At 39.9% G+C, this 19774-nt stretch overlaps 2 protein-coding genes across 9 annotated transcripts in view; one reads left to right on the plus strand and one right to left on the minus strand.

Annotated features, from left to right (window-relative positions):
* Positions 1–19774, plus strand: part of LOC126236552 (uncharacterized) — a 325419-nt gene that overhangs the window by 216627 nt on the left and 89018 nt on the right. The window contains exons 3-4 of one of the 5 annotated variants that reach the window (XR_007544944.1): positions 5801–5913; positions 8715–9164. The exons of 1 other annotated variant lie outside the window; for it this stretch is intronic. Coding sequence is in view for 2 of the 4 variants with exons in the window: in XM_049945961.1 (XP_049801918.1) it covers positions 8715–8776 (62 nt within the window). In the remaining 2 variants the exon portion in view is untranslated. Of the gene's footprint in view, positions 1–5800; positions 5914–8714; positions 9165–19774 lie in introns of those variants that run through there. 3 more of the 5 variants (XR_007544945.1, XM_049945964.1, XM_049945961.1) reach the window with 3 other exon arrangements.
* LOC126236544 (uncharacterized) overlaps positions 1–19774 on the minus strand; it is a 190406-nt gene that overhangs the window by 125558 nt on the left and 45074 nt on the right. The window lies entirely within an intron of this gene.

Genomic DNA, 19774 nt, shown 5'->3' on the forward strand with positions numbered 1-19774 from the left:
CATAATTATTTGTTATTTATTCTTTCATCATATATTACAGTCTCATAAAATATCATTGATGATTAATTTCATAAGTACATATAGTTGCTAAAATGGTTTTAAATTTATGAAACCAAATAGCTGGAAAATTCGTGCTGCACGGTGTCGTAGTTTTACAAGCTATTACGTAAGACCTACATTTGTGAGCCATCTGTAAAGGAGGTGATCAAAATGGAGTTTGGTATTTTCTTTGTGAAACAGCAGGTATCAGTGTTCTGACAATTTCAGAGAAAAAACGACAACGTAAATGTTTTTCATAAGCTGTTCAAAATACATACTTGTTTTGTTAGAATTAACGTATATGATGCACTTGAAATGAACTGTGAAGACGGTTTACAATATCACCAACTACACGCAGCTCTAAAAGTATGTATCTTAGACCTCATGTCTTCGGGACATTTTGCTTATGTTTTTGTCCAGACTACCACCTACCAAACTATGGGATACTTCTTTTACACTGTGTAAAGTGTGAACAGTTATAGCCATATCATAGCTCGCTGTCGTACCTTTGAAAATATCTTTCCGACTATCACTTTTGTTCCATTAAGAGTGTTGTGTTGAACTATTTCTGCAGTGAGTTACCGAATAAAATCATAAATCAGGTCCGATATCCGGTATGTTTTGTCGCTCTTTCGACCTACGGTTTTCTTCTGCTGGAACGGGAGAAAGTTGTGTATAGGACATTAAAGATCTTCTTAGATCCAGATACATTTCCACTACTGAGCGGTATTAGTTTCTACTTGTTCGATCAGTTACGTCAATGTCGACTAGCTGGGTCTTTTGACACAATTCAACGAAACCTAATTCTGTGGTGAATCAGATTCGGAAAAGCGAAATCAGTACTTCGACCGTCTCTCCTAGATTTTTCGAGAGGGTGTCAGTACGGTCAAAGAGTGACTTAATAAGTGAAGTAGATGTGTATATTGTACCCATACATGTTAAGGTTTTTGGTCAGATCGGCTAGTGAGTGATTAATTTAAATATCATAGCTGCTTTCAGGTTTTGCTTTTAACAAGTCTCCGAAGTCTTTAAACGTGTATTGAAGCTCTTAATGTTTTGACAGAAACTTAGTAACGTATCACTCGAACTGTGACGGGTCTTTGCATTTAACTTCAAACTTAAAGGCACATACAGGTCTAAAATGCAGTTTGCAAATACTCGTAGATTTGACCATTTTGTGTTTCACACCCTCGTAACAAAAGGATGTGAATATTCGATCTTGACAGCTGCAATACACTGTCCTTAATTTCCTGATATTTCTTCTGATGGGGAATTCTTTCTCTGTATCCAGTAACATTCTATTGACACTGAAACACATTGAATTTGTAACTGCCCTATGATCACTGAGCTTCTCTTTCATAACAAATGATACGCGAACTCTGAGTCTGTTAGCTGTAAGAGAGTGGCATCTCTAACTAAAATGCCAGAGGTGCTTGTCAGATAAGAAATGAAATTAGCGTATGGCATTTGTCAGAGAAATTGCCCAGAACAGTCTCACACAATTCCTGCCTGTGGCACCAGGTTTAATCAAATGTCTTTACTATTTAATAGCTATATGTATTTTGAGAGTTAGTGACTGGTGTTGCAATCCTTTTACACTTGAGAAGCAAAGAACCATGACGCTAAGCTGTGATACATACTGGAATGCACACGCAACACCTCTAGTAGGAATGGTGAAAAGAGGACGCCAGCTTTAGTTATGCAACAAAAAAAGTTACTGCACCAGTTACGTTTTGCTGACAATACTTATCGCAATTTTATTTCACCTTAGTGTTGTTGGAAACAACAAGAGTTTTCGATCATTTGTCTGCGTGTGTGTAATTCAACGAGTTTTCCCATGCGGTCGTCTGTTTCGTCCTCACTGCAATTAAAAAACCAGAAAATGTAAATCATAGAATATAATTTCAGCTATTCAAGGATAATATTTTTGGAGTATCTTCTTACGCATTTCATACCGCCTTCAAAATACAGAGATTGAGTCAATTCACAACGTTTGCTTGTGCACATTGAACTGTAACGTAAGATGTCACGTGCCTCTATGACATGTTTCGGTGTGCTGGCTGAAAAATTTTCTCATGCGTTACATTTCAAATGTTTCTGTAAAAACTATAACAGGGACATACAAACTTAAGATGTACTGCAATAATGAACAGCAACGAAAAATGCGCTACAAGTCACTAACTAAACAAGCTACTAACAAAGGGATTAAAGAAAGGTAAAGATAAGTACGAACAAGCATATAAAAAACAATGTTAAACAATAAGTAGCATAAACAAAAAAAACTGGGGGAGAATCATATAAGAATTATAAAGCCAAATACTGGCCACATAATAGACGCTACTGAAGAAAGCGAGTGCAGTGAAACAACTCTTATATTCTTTGCAGAAAACTACGTAGTGAAACTGACAACAAGTATCCAACAAAACAGTTGCATAATAAAATAAAACTGCAATTACTGGAAACACATTTCTTGACCACACAGTATAAAGAGAAGTACAAGAGCCCTAAAGTTACCATATTGAGATCTCATTCCAAAGAACAGAAGGAAACATGTCCAGTCATATTAAGAGCAAACTACAGATCCAACAGTGAGAGGATGTATTGTGTTCTTGGTAGATGCCATCGAACCGAAGAACATTTAACTGCATGGAGGGGTGGACACGGTCCTCAAGCACAAACGCATAGTAGTTTAGATCGATTATGGCTTCCATTATGAAGAATCATCGACACGAATACATTCCTCAGACCATAACGCTCCCTCACTCATTGCAGGTTGTTTGCCTTGAGACGTTTCACGCCCTACACGCCACCCGCCTTATACCCGATCGAGCATAAAACGTCTTTCGCCTCAAACGGCCGCTCAAAACAGGTCCGGTTCAGGTATTGGAGTGAAAATTGAAGCCTTCGTTGCTGGTGAACAGCAGTCGACGTGAGCGTACGGATCAGGAACCTACTGTGGACAGCGGAAAACAACGACTTTCGCGCGATAATCGTTGAGCAGACACTGCTGGTAGCCCCATGGTTCATCTGGGGCGTCTTTCCCTCAACTGTACCATGCTTGTTCATCCGTACACATCTCCGCAGCTGGCTCTCACTTCTGTCATCTATGGTCAATGTTGCCCCACTGGTCATGCTGTCACTTTTCGATAGGGCAGTTTTACCATGCACACTTCACTTTAAGCAGGGTGACACTTGAACAGTTTACAAACTGAGGCGTGCATCCACTCTCTGCCTGAAAGGCAATAATCATACCCCTTTGGACGTCAGATAAATAGCTTCGTTTCTGCATTATGACAACGATTGCACTGTCCCCCGCGGCTCCCTGATGATCTTTACATAGCCTCCAGCATTAATACTGAGCCCTACCGTCATTGAGTGGTTATCCCGCGTTGAAGTCGAACAAAGGCGGTGGTCACATTCCTGTGACAGAACCGTGTATGTACTAGTGTCTTGGACTTAACGTAGATAGTGAAACGACTCTGATGTCGCCCATCGTACAATATCCGGAACATCACAAGAAGTTATGTGAGACGCTCCATGCAAGGCTGTCACTTCTTTGCCTCTCAGTTTAACAGAAAAACAAACAAAAACTAATGGCACCTATTAATCTTCTCTATCACGTGAGTTTCAGAGGACGGAACAGGGACAATATTTTAATAGGCTACGTTCATTATCTTGATGAGGAGCAAAAGACTTTACAGAGCCGTCCAATTGGAGATATGTGTGCTTTCCAGTGAAACCCTAGCTACATGATCGTGACGAGGAAGGCTTCCAGCTTCTGCAATACCTTTTCATTCTTTACTACGAAGGGTAGAGCGGGCTGTCTAATGTCAAAACCAATGAAGAACCTAACTTTATCAGCCAAATATCTGGCTAGCCTTCAGTGTGGCAGAGCCTTACTAAAAAGGCAAACCTTCCCAAATATAAGTGAGGAAAGAACTAATATTGTCAATTTAATTATGAGATAATAACAGTCCAACAAGAACTTGAAAGACCACTATAATTGCATATTCGAACACGAAATTAATTACGAGAACTTGTCCGACATGAGCATAGCGCGCATGTCACTGTTGATTCGTTCTTTTTTATTTTCAGGGACGAGTGGACTGTTCAAGTAACACATACACTCCTGGAAATTGAAATAAGAACACCGTGAATTCATTGTCCCAGGAAGGGGAAACTTTATTGACACATACCTGGGGTCAGATACATCACATGATCACACTGACAGAACCACAGGCACATAGACACAGGCAACAGAGCATGCACAATGTCGGCACTAGTACAGTGTATATCCACCTTTCGCAGCAATGCAGGCTGCTATTCTCCCATGGAGACGATCGTAGAGATGCTGGATGTAGTCCTGTGGAATGGCTTGCCATGCCATTTCCACCTGGCTCCTCAGTTGGACCAGCGTTCGTGCTGGACGTGCAGACCGCGTGAGACGACGCTTCATCCAGTCCCAAACATGCTCAATGGGGGACAGATCCGGAGATCTTGCTGGCCAGGGTAGTTGACTTACACCTTCTAGAGCACGTTGGGTGGCACGGGATACATGCGGACGTGCATTGTCCTGTTGGAACAGCAAGTTCCTTTGCCGGTCTAGGAATGGTAGAACGATGGGTTCGATGACGGTTTGGATGTACCGTGCACTATTCAGTGTCCCCTCGACGATCACCAGTGGTGTACGGCCAGTGTAGGAGATCGCTCCCCACACCATGATGCCGGGTGTTGGCCCTGTGTGCCTCGGTCGTATGCAGTCCTGATTGTGGCGCTCACCTGCACGGCGCCAAACACGCATACGACCATCATTGGCACCAAGGCAGAAGCGACTCTCATCGCTGAAGACGACACGTCTCCATTCGTCCCTCCATTCACGCCTGTCGCGACACCACTGGAAGCGGGCTGCACGATGTTGGGGCGTCAGCGGAAGACGGCCTAACGGTGTGTGGGACCGTAGCCCAGCTTCATGGAGACGGTTGCGAATGGTCCTCGCCGATACCCCAGGAGCAACAGTGTCCCTAATTTGCTGGGAAGTGGCGGTGCGGTCCCCTACGGCACTGCGTAGGATCCTACGGTCTTGGCGTGCATCCGTGCGTCGCTGCGGTCCGGTCCCAGGTCGACGGGCACGTGCACCTTCCGCCGACCACTGGCGACAACATCGATGTACTGTGGAGACCTCACGCCCCACGTGTTGAGCAATTCGGCGGTACGTCCACCCGGCCTCCCGCATGCCCACTATACGCCCTCGCTCAAAGTCCGTCAACTGCACATACGGTTCACGTCCACGCTGTCGCGGCATGCTACCAGTGTTAAAGACTGCGATGGAGCTCCGTATGCCACGGCAAACTGGCTGACACTGACGGCGGCGGTGCACAAATGCTGCGCAGCTAGCGCCATTCGACGGCCAACACCGCGGTTCCTGGTGTGTCCGCTGTGCCGTGCGTGTGATCATTGCTAGTACAGCCCTCTCGCAGGGTCTGGAGCAAGTATGGTGGGTCTGACACACCGGTGTCAATGTGTTCTTTTTTCCATTCCCAGGAGTGTATATAGCATACAGTAGTGTTCCAGTGCTAAGTGGGAGAGTTTCATTAACATCCATTAGACGAAATAGCCATCTGTAACTACGTGCACTGACTTTTACAGCACTGGTAGCAGTGGCGGAGGTCCACGGACAACCAGAAGAGTCGACCACCGCCAACATCGGGAATGAGACTCTAAGTACCGGCAATATCACGACTGAGAGTAGATTTCTGGGGAGGTCGTCCTACACGGAAGATGACGATGATACCATTTGTGTCGCAGCAGACAACAAGTTCTACTTGTATGCTAATTCGTTGAAGCTGTATTCTTGCTACAACCAACTACCGAAAGGTAAGTTACTTCAAACAGAACTGTTTTCTGTTCAAAATTGACAAGATAAAACCAGTTTGTTCAGCAAAAAATTCGCGAATGGTTCCACAGCGAAAGTGAAAATATGAGTGAAATCAAATCATCAAGGAACAGTAGCTACCCTTGCCTCACCGAAATTACGAAATTGCAAGTCTTCATGATTCTCCGCCAAAACCATTCAGAGCAATTTGCTGCGCATATTTAGTCCACCCTTTATAGTCATTTTCTTGCCCCTTAAAACTGCTGCATGTTTTTCACTACACACCTTTGAATTCTTTTAGGAGGATTATGTCGTGTAACACTACATGAAGTACGCAGTGGGCCATAGTTTCAACATTTTACGAAAAGATATTTTAACAGGCGACGGAAGTTGCCACAAGTGCCGCGGTCTGTAGTGTGTGGTTAATTTTCACAGTGAATGAGTTGGCAGTGAAGTACACACACCTATACTAAGCTTAACACTATAAACCAATAGGCAACGTACACTTTTCTTCATACCCTGTAGAATGCCGACAACTGGATTAGTGTGTATAAACAACACCCGTCATACGCTTAGGAACAAGTAGAAATAGTCTTGCAAGTTTAAAGAAGTTAAAAATTTAACGACGCGTTGAGATAGAGTCGAAGAATTAGGTGAACTGGGCAATGATAAGTGAACGTACTGGACTACATCTTATCGGAAACATCAGGTTGGCATTAAATTAGGGCACAGACTCATTCATTGTCTTAGTGAGAGATCTACTATGTAATATCGGACCGAAATATATGCTACTTATAGGCGATGAGACACTGTACTAGCAATCAACCGTATAACCATTGCAAAAAATTTCCCAAATATCGGGCATTTATATGGTAAATAGCAGCATGCCACACATTTTAATTAGTAGTCAGTGAAGGTTGAAAAAAGAACCTGATAAAAGCACGTTACTTAGGCCAGACCAAAATATCGCGAAACAGGAAGATGTGGGGTTGTCGTATTACTGGTTAAGATTTCCACTGCGTTAGAAGTTGTGCCTGCACGCGTGTTGGTTAGTACAAGAGAACATGTATAGTAAGTTTGTTACTATATAACCACGACATTATTTAGTTTGGCTTTTCGTGGCCACTGCTGTAAGGAGGCTGATACATTGCAGTCATCAAGAACAGTGGTTAAGGAAAACGCACCATCTATCGAAGGTTTCAGAAGAGCTGTGCTTATAGTGTGAAATTGCTCATCGTGTCCTAGCATAATATCACGATAAAAACTCATGATGAGCCGACCGAAATGCCCCAGTCCCACGTGCAATAATATTGCGGGCGATTAATAAACAGAAGGTGGCCTCGCATCTCGCACAAAGCTGAGGTCCATAACTTCACAGGGATCGTGCGAAGTAACACTGGCGCAGATTCAAGAGAATAATTTTTCGAACTCTAACAAAATGTGTATCCTCTAGAGTTGGGGAAAACTGAAGGTCTCACCACTAGAAACGTTTGGTGTCTCTCAAAACAAATAACAATTTGGTGATCTTGCGCTCTCCAAACTTAGCATTCTGAGTGATGGAGAAAGGTACCTAATTCATTCAGTGTTTCTACAGGGTTCTTGCGTCGTTTAGCATCCGCAGTTCTGACTTTGACGATAGCTTCTGACATTACGGCGAAATTGTAAATTCTTTGTGATTGCGTTTATCTGTTGTCTATTCAAGTCTAATAATTGAATTTATGTCAGCGATGAGTCTCTATCTGTGTCCTTTGATGTTGGTGACTATTAAGTATCACGAAGGCTAAGTCCCATCACAAATCAGCAATCAACTATCCCGTTATCAGTCTAAACGGTAAAGATGATTTTACTTCAGTCCCACTTCTGACTAATAATTCCAACCGTAAAACTTTTAAACTTTAAGATAACTTTAAGATAACCTAGCAGCGCTTAACATGCATACTACTATTGCAAGAGTACAACAGATAAATGAATTTAACATCTCCATTGCCGAGTAACATTGTAGTCACCGCAATCTTACAGCTCGATGGGGCTACAACCCTCTTCTAGGAAAAGTGTTATCTTTGGTAAATTTATGGTCTGGTGTTTAACCTTAGTAAGTAATAATTTCTTGAATTCATTCTGTTTCGTATCATATGGTATTCTTTCATTCAGTCCTTTCTTTATGATAAGCATTAGTATTTACATAACACTGTTGTTAATTAAACTGTCAAGAGTGTAAATTTTGTTGTCAGTAGCTGTCATCACTGTCAAGATGACTGATTTTTCTATTTCTTTTTGCAACAAAAGGGTGTTCGTTATGGGTTGGGCGAAAGTTTGGACGGCGTAATACCGTTCCTGACCTGTACACGAAGGACAGAGTAAACGCATTTCATCCCGTCACGTTGGATCGTTCTACTGTTAAGATGGTCTCACGTACGAAAAAAGTTTTATGGTTACTGTGGACATGTGTTGCTCACTGAATGCTTCGCACGCCAGGAGCATTACCCTCCTAGAGGAACGTGGTTCTAGTGACATCCTTAAACTTTCTAAATAAGCTATAAGTCAGGTTTATTCGCGTCGCCAATCTTCCAACGGTCTGCTATAGTACCTGTAAGAATAGGAACCCTGTAACATAGCACACTGTGTGGCCCCACATGATCTCTGATACACGACCGTAACATAATCTTGCCACAATGCTGACAGTGAAATTCGTGCTATGTAAAAAAGTTGAAGACTTACTGTTGTCTTATCACTAGTAAAATTAATCTGCTATGTTATTTTTGTACTTCCTATCTTTACTAAAGCACATTCCTCTTCATTTCAGTTTACGTGGTGAAACCAAAGAGTCAATGCAAACCACACCTGTCAGATTGTCCCAGGAACTAGGAGTATTGCAAATCAGTTGGCTCAGATTGAATCGTCTGCGAGCGAGTGGAGAATAAATAGCTGGACTGCTGACTGAAGACATCTGCTGTTTCCAGAGGAGCCAAGAAACTGGAAGAGTGTCAGAACTTGACTCTTATACTTAAAAATAACCGGTCGAATCTAAACATCCTATTCTGTGTCAGTTTCTGATTAGTTCACGACATGCAGTAAATATCATTACTGTAAAGATTAGTACTAAACACTTTGCATTTGTATTCTTTTTATGTTTCTGTTGTTTCTATAACAGTTGTATGCCGACGCAATAAAAGTGTAGTTTCATGACGTCAACTGTTATATTAAACGGTAGAAGATATTTCTCTACCTACAGGTTCACGTAAATACTGACAAACTACGGCTTCTTATTAATAACAACAAATGCATTTCATCCGTTATCTACGCTGACCTCCTATATTCCAAATGTCCACTTCCAACCCTAACACACTGCCTGCCACAGCAAAGACTCACGACTGACGCCACGGCTGGGCCTTACGTGGCTTGGGAAATAAGTGAAAAGTTTGTAATCCAGAAGAAATAGTGTCATATCTCACGGTTCTATATAAATTTATTGCAAGCTATTTGAAATAGTGCGCCAAGATGCGTGTTCGAATTATCGAAGTAGTAAAAGTGACCGTGTACCGTCTCAGTTACTAGATCTTGTCGATTGAAGCGTAAGTAAAGGTGCGTGCCGAAAAGTAATGCCTCTGAATCTTTATATGGGAAAACTTATAAAGCTTTTTAAATAAAATAAACTTTATTAACACTCTACATCCTCATTCTTCCTGTCACTATGTTTATCCAAACGAGAGAACAGTTTCTTGATACCCTCACTGTAGAATGTTTGACTTTGTTGTAGGGGCCATAACTTTATTTCTACTTGCTCCGCTTCATCACTATCAAAGTGAAACCCTCTAAAAAGTTTTCATCGAGTTTTGGAAAAAGATGACGGGCGCATGGGGCATAGTCGGGGTGTATGGAAGATGATCACTTACCTCATATACAAGGTGTCGGGTTGCTACACATGTCGCATGTACATGCTGTGTCGTTGTCATGATGAAGGAAAGTTAGCTCCATCTGTGCAAGAACTCTTCCAATTCGTCTTTTCAGTTTCTTGAAGGAATACAACAGGCAGTATCTCGAGCTCTGTTACAGTTACGTAACACACGGCCATGTCACACGCTACAGTACGTAGCCCTCGATCGGCAGGGGGTAGCAATTGCGTTATGGAATCGTGAAGGTCTACCGAGTAATATGCACGACGCGTATTAGGGTAACCTGCATTGTAAACACAATGAAAAACTCGGAGGCATACATCCCGTCTTATCAATACTTTCTTTCATTTTTTCTTGGGTAACATCAGATATAAAAAAAAAAAACTACTATGCAAAACGAATGCTACTTAATTGTGTTACACCAATAAACAGAAAGATAAATCGAGACAGGTAAGAAAATCGTTATCATTTAGATTAAGGAAACCATACATTAATCATAAATTTATTCTGCTCAGTACTAAAATTATTTGTAAATTCCAAATGGCCACAAAACACATAATTTGCTTGATAGGAATAGACAACAGCGCACACGATTAAGAAAAAATGCAGCACGTCACGGTAGACATTTGATTTCTCATCCCAGTTCTAGACAAAAGTGTATCTACCTAACCTTAGTCCGACTCGCTGGTTAACAGAAATGCTTTTCAGAAAATGAGGCTCTGGTAATGCTGTTACTGCATGCAGCGGAGCTAAGAACAAGTAGCACTAATTCTGGGCTGAGGTGGAGCTCTCCCATTAGCTCGGTGAGACGAGAAAATGCCACGGGAATCGGAGACTCAGATGTTCAAGTTTAGTTTGCTCCAAACATTCTTTTTCAGTTAAAGCATCAAACAGTATCCAGTTGAAACCTCCAATTGTGGTACGTTATCTCTTTCTATTTGTCTTTATTTAAACATTAAGACATAACATAAACTTCTTACATATAAAACGTCTGTTTTACTCTGTCCTTGAGTTAATTAAAAACAGTTGAAAATAATAGTGCACACAATAACATCGTCCTATCCAATGAGGTACAAAAGATGCATTACCTAGGGGACAATAAATTGCACATTACGTTACACATTATAATTCCATTCTAGACATCCATCGTGCAAGCTTATCTTCACAGTTCTGGTACGTAGACACACGAACAAATTTCACTTTCGGAAAGGCGTTCAACTACCTTGCTTATGCAAATTTCACAACTAACCGCATCATACGTTGCTGGAACCTACACAACACGTCTGCTTCAACTTTTGTCCACTTTCCCTCCCTCCTCCACTCACACACCAAATTAGGCTCCAGTGGATTAATGTCGGGAGATTGTAGAGTCGAGAACATCGAAAAATCCATGATTGATCCATTTCCTTGGAGATTCTTCTATTCCAATGTGTTGCACTGTACCATCGTTCCGAAACCTAAAGTGTTACTGAATACGAAGAGAAACTTTTCAAACGCATCATGTAAGAGAAATGTCATATCAAAGAAGATCAATAGAAGCGAATCCGAGCTGCAACTCGAGTGGGAATGGCAGCAATGGTAGCAGCAACAATAATCATAACCAACTACACTCTCCGAGGAGACTAAGCAATGGACAAAATGCTAACAATAATTATTACCATAATGGAAACTTTAGTAATGGTGCAGCGAGGGGCTATTTTAGGAACAGTAGGATTTTTAATCGATATAATCCAATGTATGGCAACACAGGACAGTTCTACCAACACCAGCAGAACAACAACAATAATTACACGAATCAACCAAAACAACATAGACAAAATTCACCACAACAACCGATAATCACTGAAGTAGCTGAAGAGACAAATACCAATCGTACCAACAATCAGTCAAACTAAACATGAACGCATCGTGCCCCGGAGTAGCGGTCAGGGGATCTGTTAGGGGCGAAACAGTAAAATTACAATTGTTAAGATATAATAATGGTGAGCTGTTGATTGAAGAGTTAACAATGTATTTAATAACGTGTCATAAAGACAGATCGAGTGTTCCGGTATCGGAAGTATTTGTTGAAATGAAGTTCCAACGAATGTGATATTAGACACCGCCGCTTCCGCCAATGTCATCTCAGGCGCTCTTTTTCGGAGAATTATTAGGAAGAAGAAGGTACGAATTTGGCCGGTACAGAACTGCAAAATCATCGGAGCTGTTGGAGCACGCTCTCCCAATGTCAAAATACAATCACAATTAGAGATGAAAATGGGAAATGTAGCAATAAAATGCACGTTCCTTGTAGTGGAGACGTTATTAGTGGACTGTATTCTTGGTATTGGGAGTATGCAGGAGTACGATTGTCAGATTGATTTTTTGGAAGGAATAGTTAAATTTAGATTAAATGGAGAAGAGATAGCACTGGATTTAAATAGAAAGGAAATGGTGCATGAGAAATCTTTGCGCGGTGCCATAATTCAATTAATTGACACTACAAACGGTCGTTGGAAGGAGCTTTCAGAGGATTTGATACTACAGGAGGACTTAAACCAAACAACAATGATAAAAGCTAGTGAATCAAATCAGCTTACCGGAGAACAAAGGCTGCGCAGCTTCATTATTTGTCAGAGGCATATGAAGAGTTTTTTGATGAGAAACCAGGAATTATTAAAGGGTATATTTGTTACCTACAAGTGAAGCCACATCAGACTTACTGTTACACGCACTATCCGATCCCCTGGCGTTTAAAACAATCTGTTCAAAGGGAGATAAATATAATGTTAGAATGGAACTTGATTTAATAATCAACTAGTCCATATTGTTCTCCGCTCTCAGTCGTTCCAAAACCTGGAGACAATGTAAGGTTAGTTTTGGATGCGAGAGAGATTAATAAAATAATAGTACCTGTAAGAACTCATCCGGAAAATATAGATGAATTAATTCAATATTTTCCAGGATGTTTCGTACTTAACTAGTGTTGATTTGAGAAGTTCGTACTGGCAGGTCCAAATGGATGAAGAATCTAGGAAATATACCGCATTTATCTATGCTGGGAGAAGTTACCAATTTAGAGTTGTCCCGTTCGGACTTTATATTAGTGCCGGAATATTTATTTCAGCGTTGGATTATGTTCTTGGACCAGAATTGCGTAGTCGTATAACTGTGTTTGTTGACGACTTATTAATAGCCACGAAAACATGGGAAGAGCATTTGCATATTTTGGAAAGGATTTTTGCTGTTTTCAAGAAAACCAGAATTACAGTAAACTTACAAAAGTCTCATTTTGCTTTACTACAAATTAAGTTCTTAGGACATATGATAGATGCGAAAGGTATTCTGCCTACCGAGAAGAAGGTAAGTGCAATTCAAAATTTTCCACTACCACGGAATAAAAGACAGCTGAAGGGATTTATAGGTATGGCATCGTTCTACCGTCGTTTCATAAAGACTCAAGCCATGAATTCTGAGGCATTAAACGGGCTTCTACGGAAGGATGTGCCATGGCAATGGACTGAAGAATGTCAACTAGCTTTTCGAGACATTAAAGACCAACTCGTTAACGCATCCTTATTATGTCACTCTGATATGAATTGTGAGTTCTGTCTGTCCACGGATTCATTGGATGTTGGATTAGGTGCTTGTCTCTTCCAAATAAGGAAAATAAAAGGTGTACCAACATTCTGTCTGATAGCATTTGCTAGTTGAGTGTTATCGCCCTGTGAAAGAGCCTATACGACAACAGAACTTGAAGCACTTGCGGTTATCTGGGCATTCAAGAAGTTTAGCTATTATTTATATGGTTCGTAAACGATTGTGTATTGTGACCATCAATCACTAACCTTTTTGCAAACATGTAAGTTATTACATTCTAGACTGTCACGTTGGACAATGACACTACAACAGCACCAATTTAAAATTATTCTGGTGTCCGGCAAATAAAATATTATTGCGGATGCACTGTCAAGATCCCCAGAAGGTTTAACGCCGGAAATAGAAGCAGTAAATACTTCGGATTTTCCATTATTACTGTTGCAGGACAATATCTACAAGACTTATTATGTACATCTTTGTAGAGATATGGGAAATTTATAACGAAAAGACCCTCGATCGAAGAAGATAATTCAGCTAAAGGAACAACAAAATTCAAGGACTAGTTTAGATCATTATAAATTAGTAAATGGAGTATTATTCTTCAGATGTGGGAAGGACAACAATCCACGGTGGTGTGTATGTATCCCGAAGGAATATGAGGAAAAATTAATTTGGTTTACCCACTTATTATGGGGACATTTTGATGTAATTAAATGTGCCAATAAAATAGGAGCATACTGTTATTTTCCGAATATTCGGAGGAAAGTGCACCAAACAATACAAAACTGTTTACTCTGTCAAAAGACAAAACCGGATAATAGAAGTAATAAGCATGTTCTCCATTCAATTATTCCACGAGAGCCAAGGGCGTTAATTTCGTGTGATATCTGCGGCCCTCTCCCACGATCAAGAGGAGGAATCAAATTCATTGTTGGATTCTTTGACGTGTTTACAAAATATGTAAAACTATATCCGTTAAAGTGTGCTACTGCCAGAGTTGTTGTAGTGAGATTGGTGCGTGACTATCTTCCGCATGTAGGTTTACCGAAATCCATAATTACAGATAATGCCAGAATTTTTACTGGATTTAAATGGAAGCAAACATTAACACAGCTTGGTATTCGACAAATTTTGACATCATGTTACCATCCACAAGGTAGTCCAATAGAACGAGTTTTCCGAGAATTAAACCGATTTATGCGTACGTACTGTCACAGTAAACAAACATCATGGGCTGATTATTTGTCATAATTTGAACAAATATTTAATAATCTGACACATACCTCAACTAACTTTACTCCAACAGAGCTTATGTTTAGTCAGATTGAAAAGAACTTCTGGATAAACCATCTGCCAAAGTATGAAGACCAGAATTTAAAATGGGAGGAAAAGATTCGACTCGCACTTGTCAATTTAACTAAAAAGGCAATACAACGGAAATTGACATATGATAAACGGATTCACCGGATCCAGACGTTTCATCTTGGAGAAAAGGTTTTATTGAGGCGACACATCCATTCCTCGAAACTGATGAAGAACATAAAGAAATGGAATCTTATTTATAGCGGACCATATGTTATTGTAAATATACCAAATCCTGGATCATACTTGTTGGCATATCCCAAATCGAAAAGAATAAAGGGATTATTCCCGCATAATGATATTAAGAAATTTTTTGAAGGATCGTACATCTGTGATACCAAATATGGAGAAGAATTTAGAGTGGAATTTGACTATGAGTCGAATGTGTATATAAATATCAAGAAGTTTATGTTGTCTAAAGGGTAAGAGACAGTGAGATTGCTCCTGTAATAGGTTAAGAGACAGTGAGATTACTCCTGTGATAGGTTAAGAGACAGTGAGATTACTCTTGTGATAGGTTAAGAGACAGTGAGATTACTCCTGTGATAGTTTAGCACAAAATTTTAAGATAGGTAGAAGAATTTGTTAATTACTAGTGTTTGTAAGTGTGGACTATGAGCAGAAGCCATAGTGATATACAATGAAAGAGCATCCACATTTCCTCAAGACACGGCATTTGTGTGAGAATTGCCTGTGAAACTTGTACAATGCGGGATATGTAGGTAAATACGCTGTGTGTATGATGTGCGCTGTTCGCGGGAGAAAACAAATGAACTGTGAAATGGAGCAACAGTCGATAAGGTTACTGCTGCAAACAATTGAAGAAACTCTCTGGTTGCGCGAGAGAAAATTATTAAAATTTTAGATTTTTCATTATGCCTTCTCTACCAGGAGAATTAACTCAAGAATATTAATTAACATTTTAAGAATAGCAGTTTGTGTGTTTCATATTATGGACATAATTGGTGAAATATATTTCCATAAATGTTCATGAGAGGATGAAGAAGATTCTGCGAGTGGATGATTTGTTAAATGAACATACGTCATCATTAATGATATTTATTTGGAAGTGGATCTATAAATGAATTAATTATAAGAATAATGAAAATTTTTCAGAGAATTTTTTTCTAGAAATTATTCCTTTTGTGGAGTCAGTGTCATATGCCTATGTTTAAAATTTTTCATCAGGTGTAAACTTACATTTTATCCATATTTTCGTAATTGAAAGCAAACCTCCGACAGATTCAATGCTCTACTTCCACCTGCACTATAACAAAACGAAGATTAGATTTTTTAAAAAAATTGAGAGGAATACATTCGATATGAGCTACAACAAAATTTAAATGCCCACAGTCTATTTGGCAATATTTTGGACAATCAGCAGTTGTAATTGGTATTGAGGACTACAAACAGTTTCGCAATTGTCAGCATTGATGGATGTTCCAGTCTAGCACAGATGGAAGAATGTAAGAATCCACTCCGATTTTGAGTTCAACGATGAAATATGGACTTCGTTGCCTTAATCCACTCTCTTCCAGGGATTTATTCAGTCAGAACCTTTTCTTATTCCACTTTAAACCTGTTTCATGTTCACGTCCCTGACCATCTGTTCCTGAGATCATCTTCCTGTTTCTACGGCAAATTACCAGCATCTATCCTGTACCATAAGCCATCGCCTGTCCTACGTGCCGCCTCCACCAAACGCTGTACGTCGCCTACCCGGTGTCCGTACCCAGTGTTCCTGTTCCATCGACTTCACAACGAGATCGCCGGCTACATCGTCGAAAGAAGAATTTTGAAAAATTTTTTGAGCAATATTGTAAAATTGTTTTTGTCTATGAGGCATTTTTCCTTCGATCTACTCTATGGAGCTTCTATATATTTCAATATTACTGGATTTAGGCTTTCCTATCTTCTTTCATACCTGAGCTGGGGTCTATTCTTCCGGGTTTTCCAGGGTTTCCCTGTGAAGGCCAGTTCCCAAATGGGACGACCTTTTTCGTAATTACACCAATCTACATCTTCCCTGGTTATGTACTCATGATGCGGGTATACCCCGGTACATGTAAAAGCTACATCTTAGGTATTCACGTAACTTATTGTCTTAACATGTTACCCATACTCTCTATAGTAAAATTCTACTAATTCTAAATATTCCTCTTTTGAATAAACAACCCATCAAATTTTTTCTGTTAGCTCTCAAAGTGTATTATCATTAACTTTGCTCGCTGCGAGGGGCAATTGTAATATCTCTTTATATTCCATGAATTTTTCTGATACAATTCTACCCGTGGATGACGTTTACAAATTTTCTATCTTCAGAATCGCAGAATCCATGCGCAAAATAGTTTCATGCAATAGCTATGCCATGAGCACATAATTATTCTTTGTAGTACTCTCTCTGATGGTTGTTAGACATAAAAAAAAGGAAAGCTTCGGAGATTGTCTTCGTGCCGATTAGGCTGAGCTTTGTTTTGAAGAACTGTAATCTGATTATTGAGATTTATCACAGAAGATAACTGATGCGAACTGTACGATTAAAAAGGAAATATATATATATAGATTGCTCCTTCATACAAAAGGTGTGTATTTGAAATTTGAGAATTAATGATATTTATCGATATATTGCGTGGTTGTTAATCAGAAGAGAACTTCCGAAAGACTGTATACGAACTTGTATTTAATAATCCAAGAGCTCCATTACTTCTTCGGAAGGTTAAACTTCATCAAAGCCAAATATGCGCTTGATCTGAGGTTTCCCGACTGATTATACAACGCTCCCAAAATTACGAGGCATTTTATTTGTACAGATTAGCAGACTGCCGCAAAGCGCGAGCCTGCAGAGAAGAAGAATCATCACCTGATTTCATTCTAACAAGTAAAATTTCAGAATCATTTTGAGTGACTGAGCTATGACTGTGTTTCCTATCATGAATAATTGATTGCTAGAACGAATTGAGAGCTACATAATCACGTAGATAGGAGGAAAAATTACAACTGCTATTATTCTCGTATTTTACGTCGTGAGACCATCCTTCATAGCCAGGAGTGGAGGAGTTAGGCAGAGCACAATGCTGTAAAATTTCGCTTGCTATGAGTAGCTTGGTTGCCAGGGAAGTGTGCCTGCTTTGTTTCCTGATACCAGTCTCGGCGGAGGATACGTTTTTATGTTTTGTGGCACCGCTAAAAGAAATCAAATCGAAAATCAACATGCAAATTTTATTTATTTTATTTATGGCATGCCACATTATTGTACCACTTAATTGTGACATGGGACAGCAAGTAAACACAGTTTCTTTCAGTGTCCAGACTGAATAATACCTTAGTAATTGAATGTAATGCAGCCACGCTGTTTGTACAGATACCTTATGTTTTACTAAAATCGACTTTCGTTTTATGACTATGGTGGTGGTATGAATTTCATTTGAATTAGTACAGTATATATTTTCATAGCGGTGACCGTTATTGCATTACACACAACATAAAATATCACCATTAAACGGAAAACATTCGGGTAAAGCTAAGTAATTTAACAATTCCGCACCTGTATAAATCTACTGGCTGTTAGTTAAAAATGATAAACATTAAAATATAAAGATAGGGATATTGATTTTGATGGATAGGAAGAACCTGAACTTGAAGGTGGCTATTCAAACACTACTCGACGTCCATCTCCAGAGCAACAGCAGCAGTCCAATCAAATTGAGTACGATCTATCTGCAAGCAAACCGTCGAAATCCATTGTAATAGAAGATATTGACGACAGCTTTCTAGAAAACACTGATGAAAGCTGTGGCAGTCGTGACTTCAATTCCTGTAGCCAACTAGCGAGATACTATAAGCGCATTAAAAGGAAATTATATAACCGATATATTGTAAATTGTGTGTATAGTGAAAGGCAGCAGGAGATCTTTTGAAAGAAAGCTGACTGTCCCAATTGAGAGCTCTGAAAGAGCATGTGGTATCACAGTCTGATAGAGAGAGGTCGTGTAGATCTACAGTTCACTGTTGGCATCTGCAGATGTGGGCACTCGAAGCGTCTAAATTGGTTGACTTAGACAATTTCAAAGCTTCAAATTCTTTTATCGACAGTCTTGGAGCTGAGTATCGCAATTCATCTAGGCATTTTACTACATTTGTCACACAGAAAGACACAAAAGCCGTTATTAGTGTACGTCTGATGTCAAAACAGTTTGTGGAAGAGGTAAACGTGTTTATGACAGTGCAGGGTGAGGAGACAGAAAATGTTTGGAACAGTGACCAGAGCCAATTCCAGTACGAAATGTCTTTACCATCTACACTGTGCCACAACCAGGGAAAACTACAGCTGATGTGTTGTAGTTCTCTACATAGTTCTACCCACACATACACAACTGATGTCGCTTTATCAATGACAGACGGACTAGCAAACAAGTTGCACATCTGTTTTCAAGAGGCAAAAGGCACTGTTGCTCCCAATATCTCAAAGGAACTTGATACAACTTGTCCAAGAAACATTCATACGGAAGCAAGAAAGTAGAACAATGACCAAAGAGCACCATGAAATGGCGAACACGTGCAAGTGAAAGGAACCTGTTGTTGCGTATTGGTGAGGGTATAAGCTCCGTACTCGTCTAGGTGCAAGTTTTCCTAACAAAGAAGTTACGCTGAATATATTCCACTGAAATCAACATTCACTACCCTCTCTTGATGTTTACATCTTCCGCCAGTATAAGCTCTACATCAGAAGGATTGGTGAGTATGTAGGACTACAATGTTCGAAAACACAAGCGAAGATTCACGTAAGTTTGTAATGTTACACTTCGCTCTGTGATGTACTATCAAGTTTCTGCAACAGAGCACATGCATATGTTGCAATATACTTTCAAAAGGCCTGTTATGACACTGACATACCCACATTATGATTAAAAATTGTAATTAAAGTCACTTTTGTTACTGGACTGATTGAATACGAGAGTGATTTTGAATATAGAAACGTGGCTTTAGTGAGGTACTGACCTTGTTCTCTTTCACATTGTTTGAAAAACTC

The sequence above is a fragment of the Schistocerca nitens genome, chromosome 2, assembly GCF_023898315.1.
Source record: "Schistocerca nitens isolate TAMUIC-IGC-003100 chromosome 2, iqSchNite1.1, whole genome shotgun sequence".
Lineage (NCBI taxonomy): Eukaryota > Metazoa > Arthropoda > Insecta > Orthoptera > Acrididae > Schistocerca > Schistocerca nitens.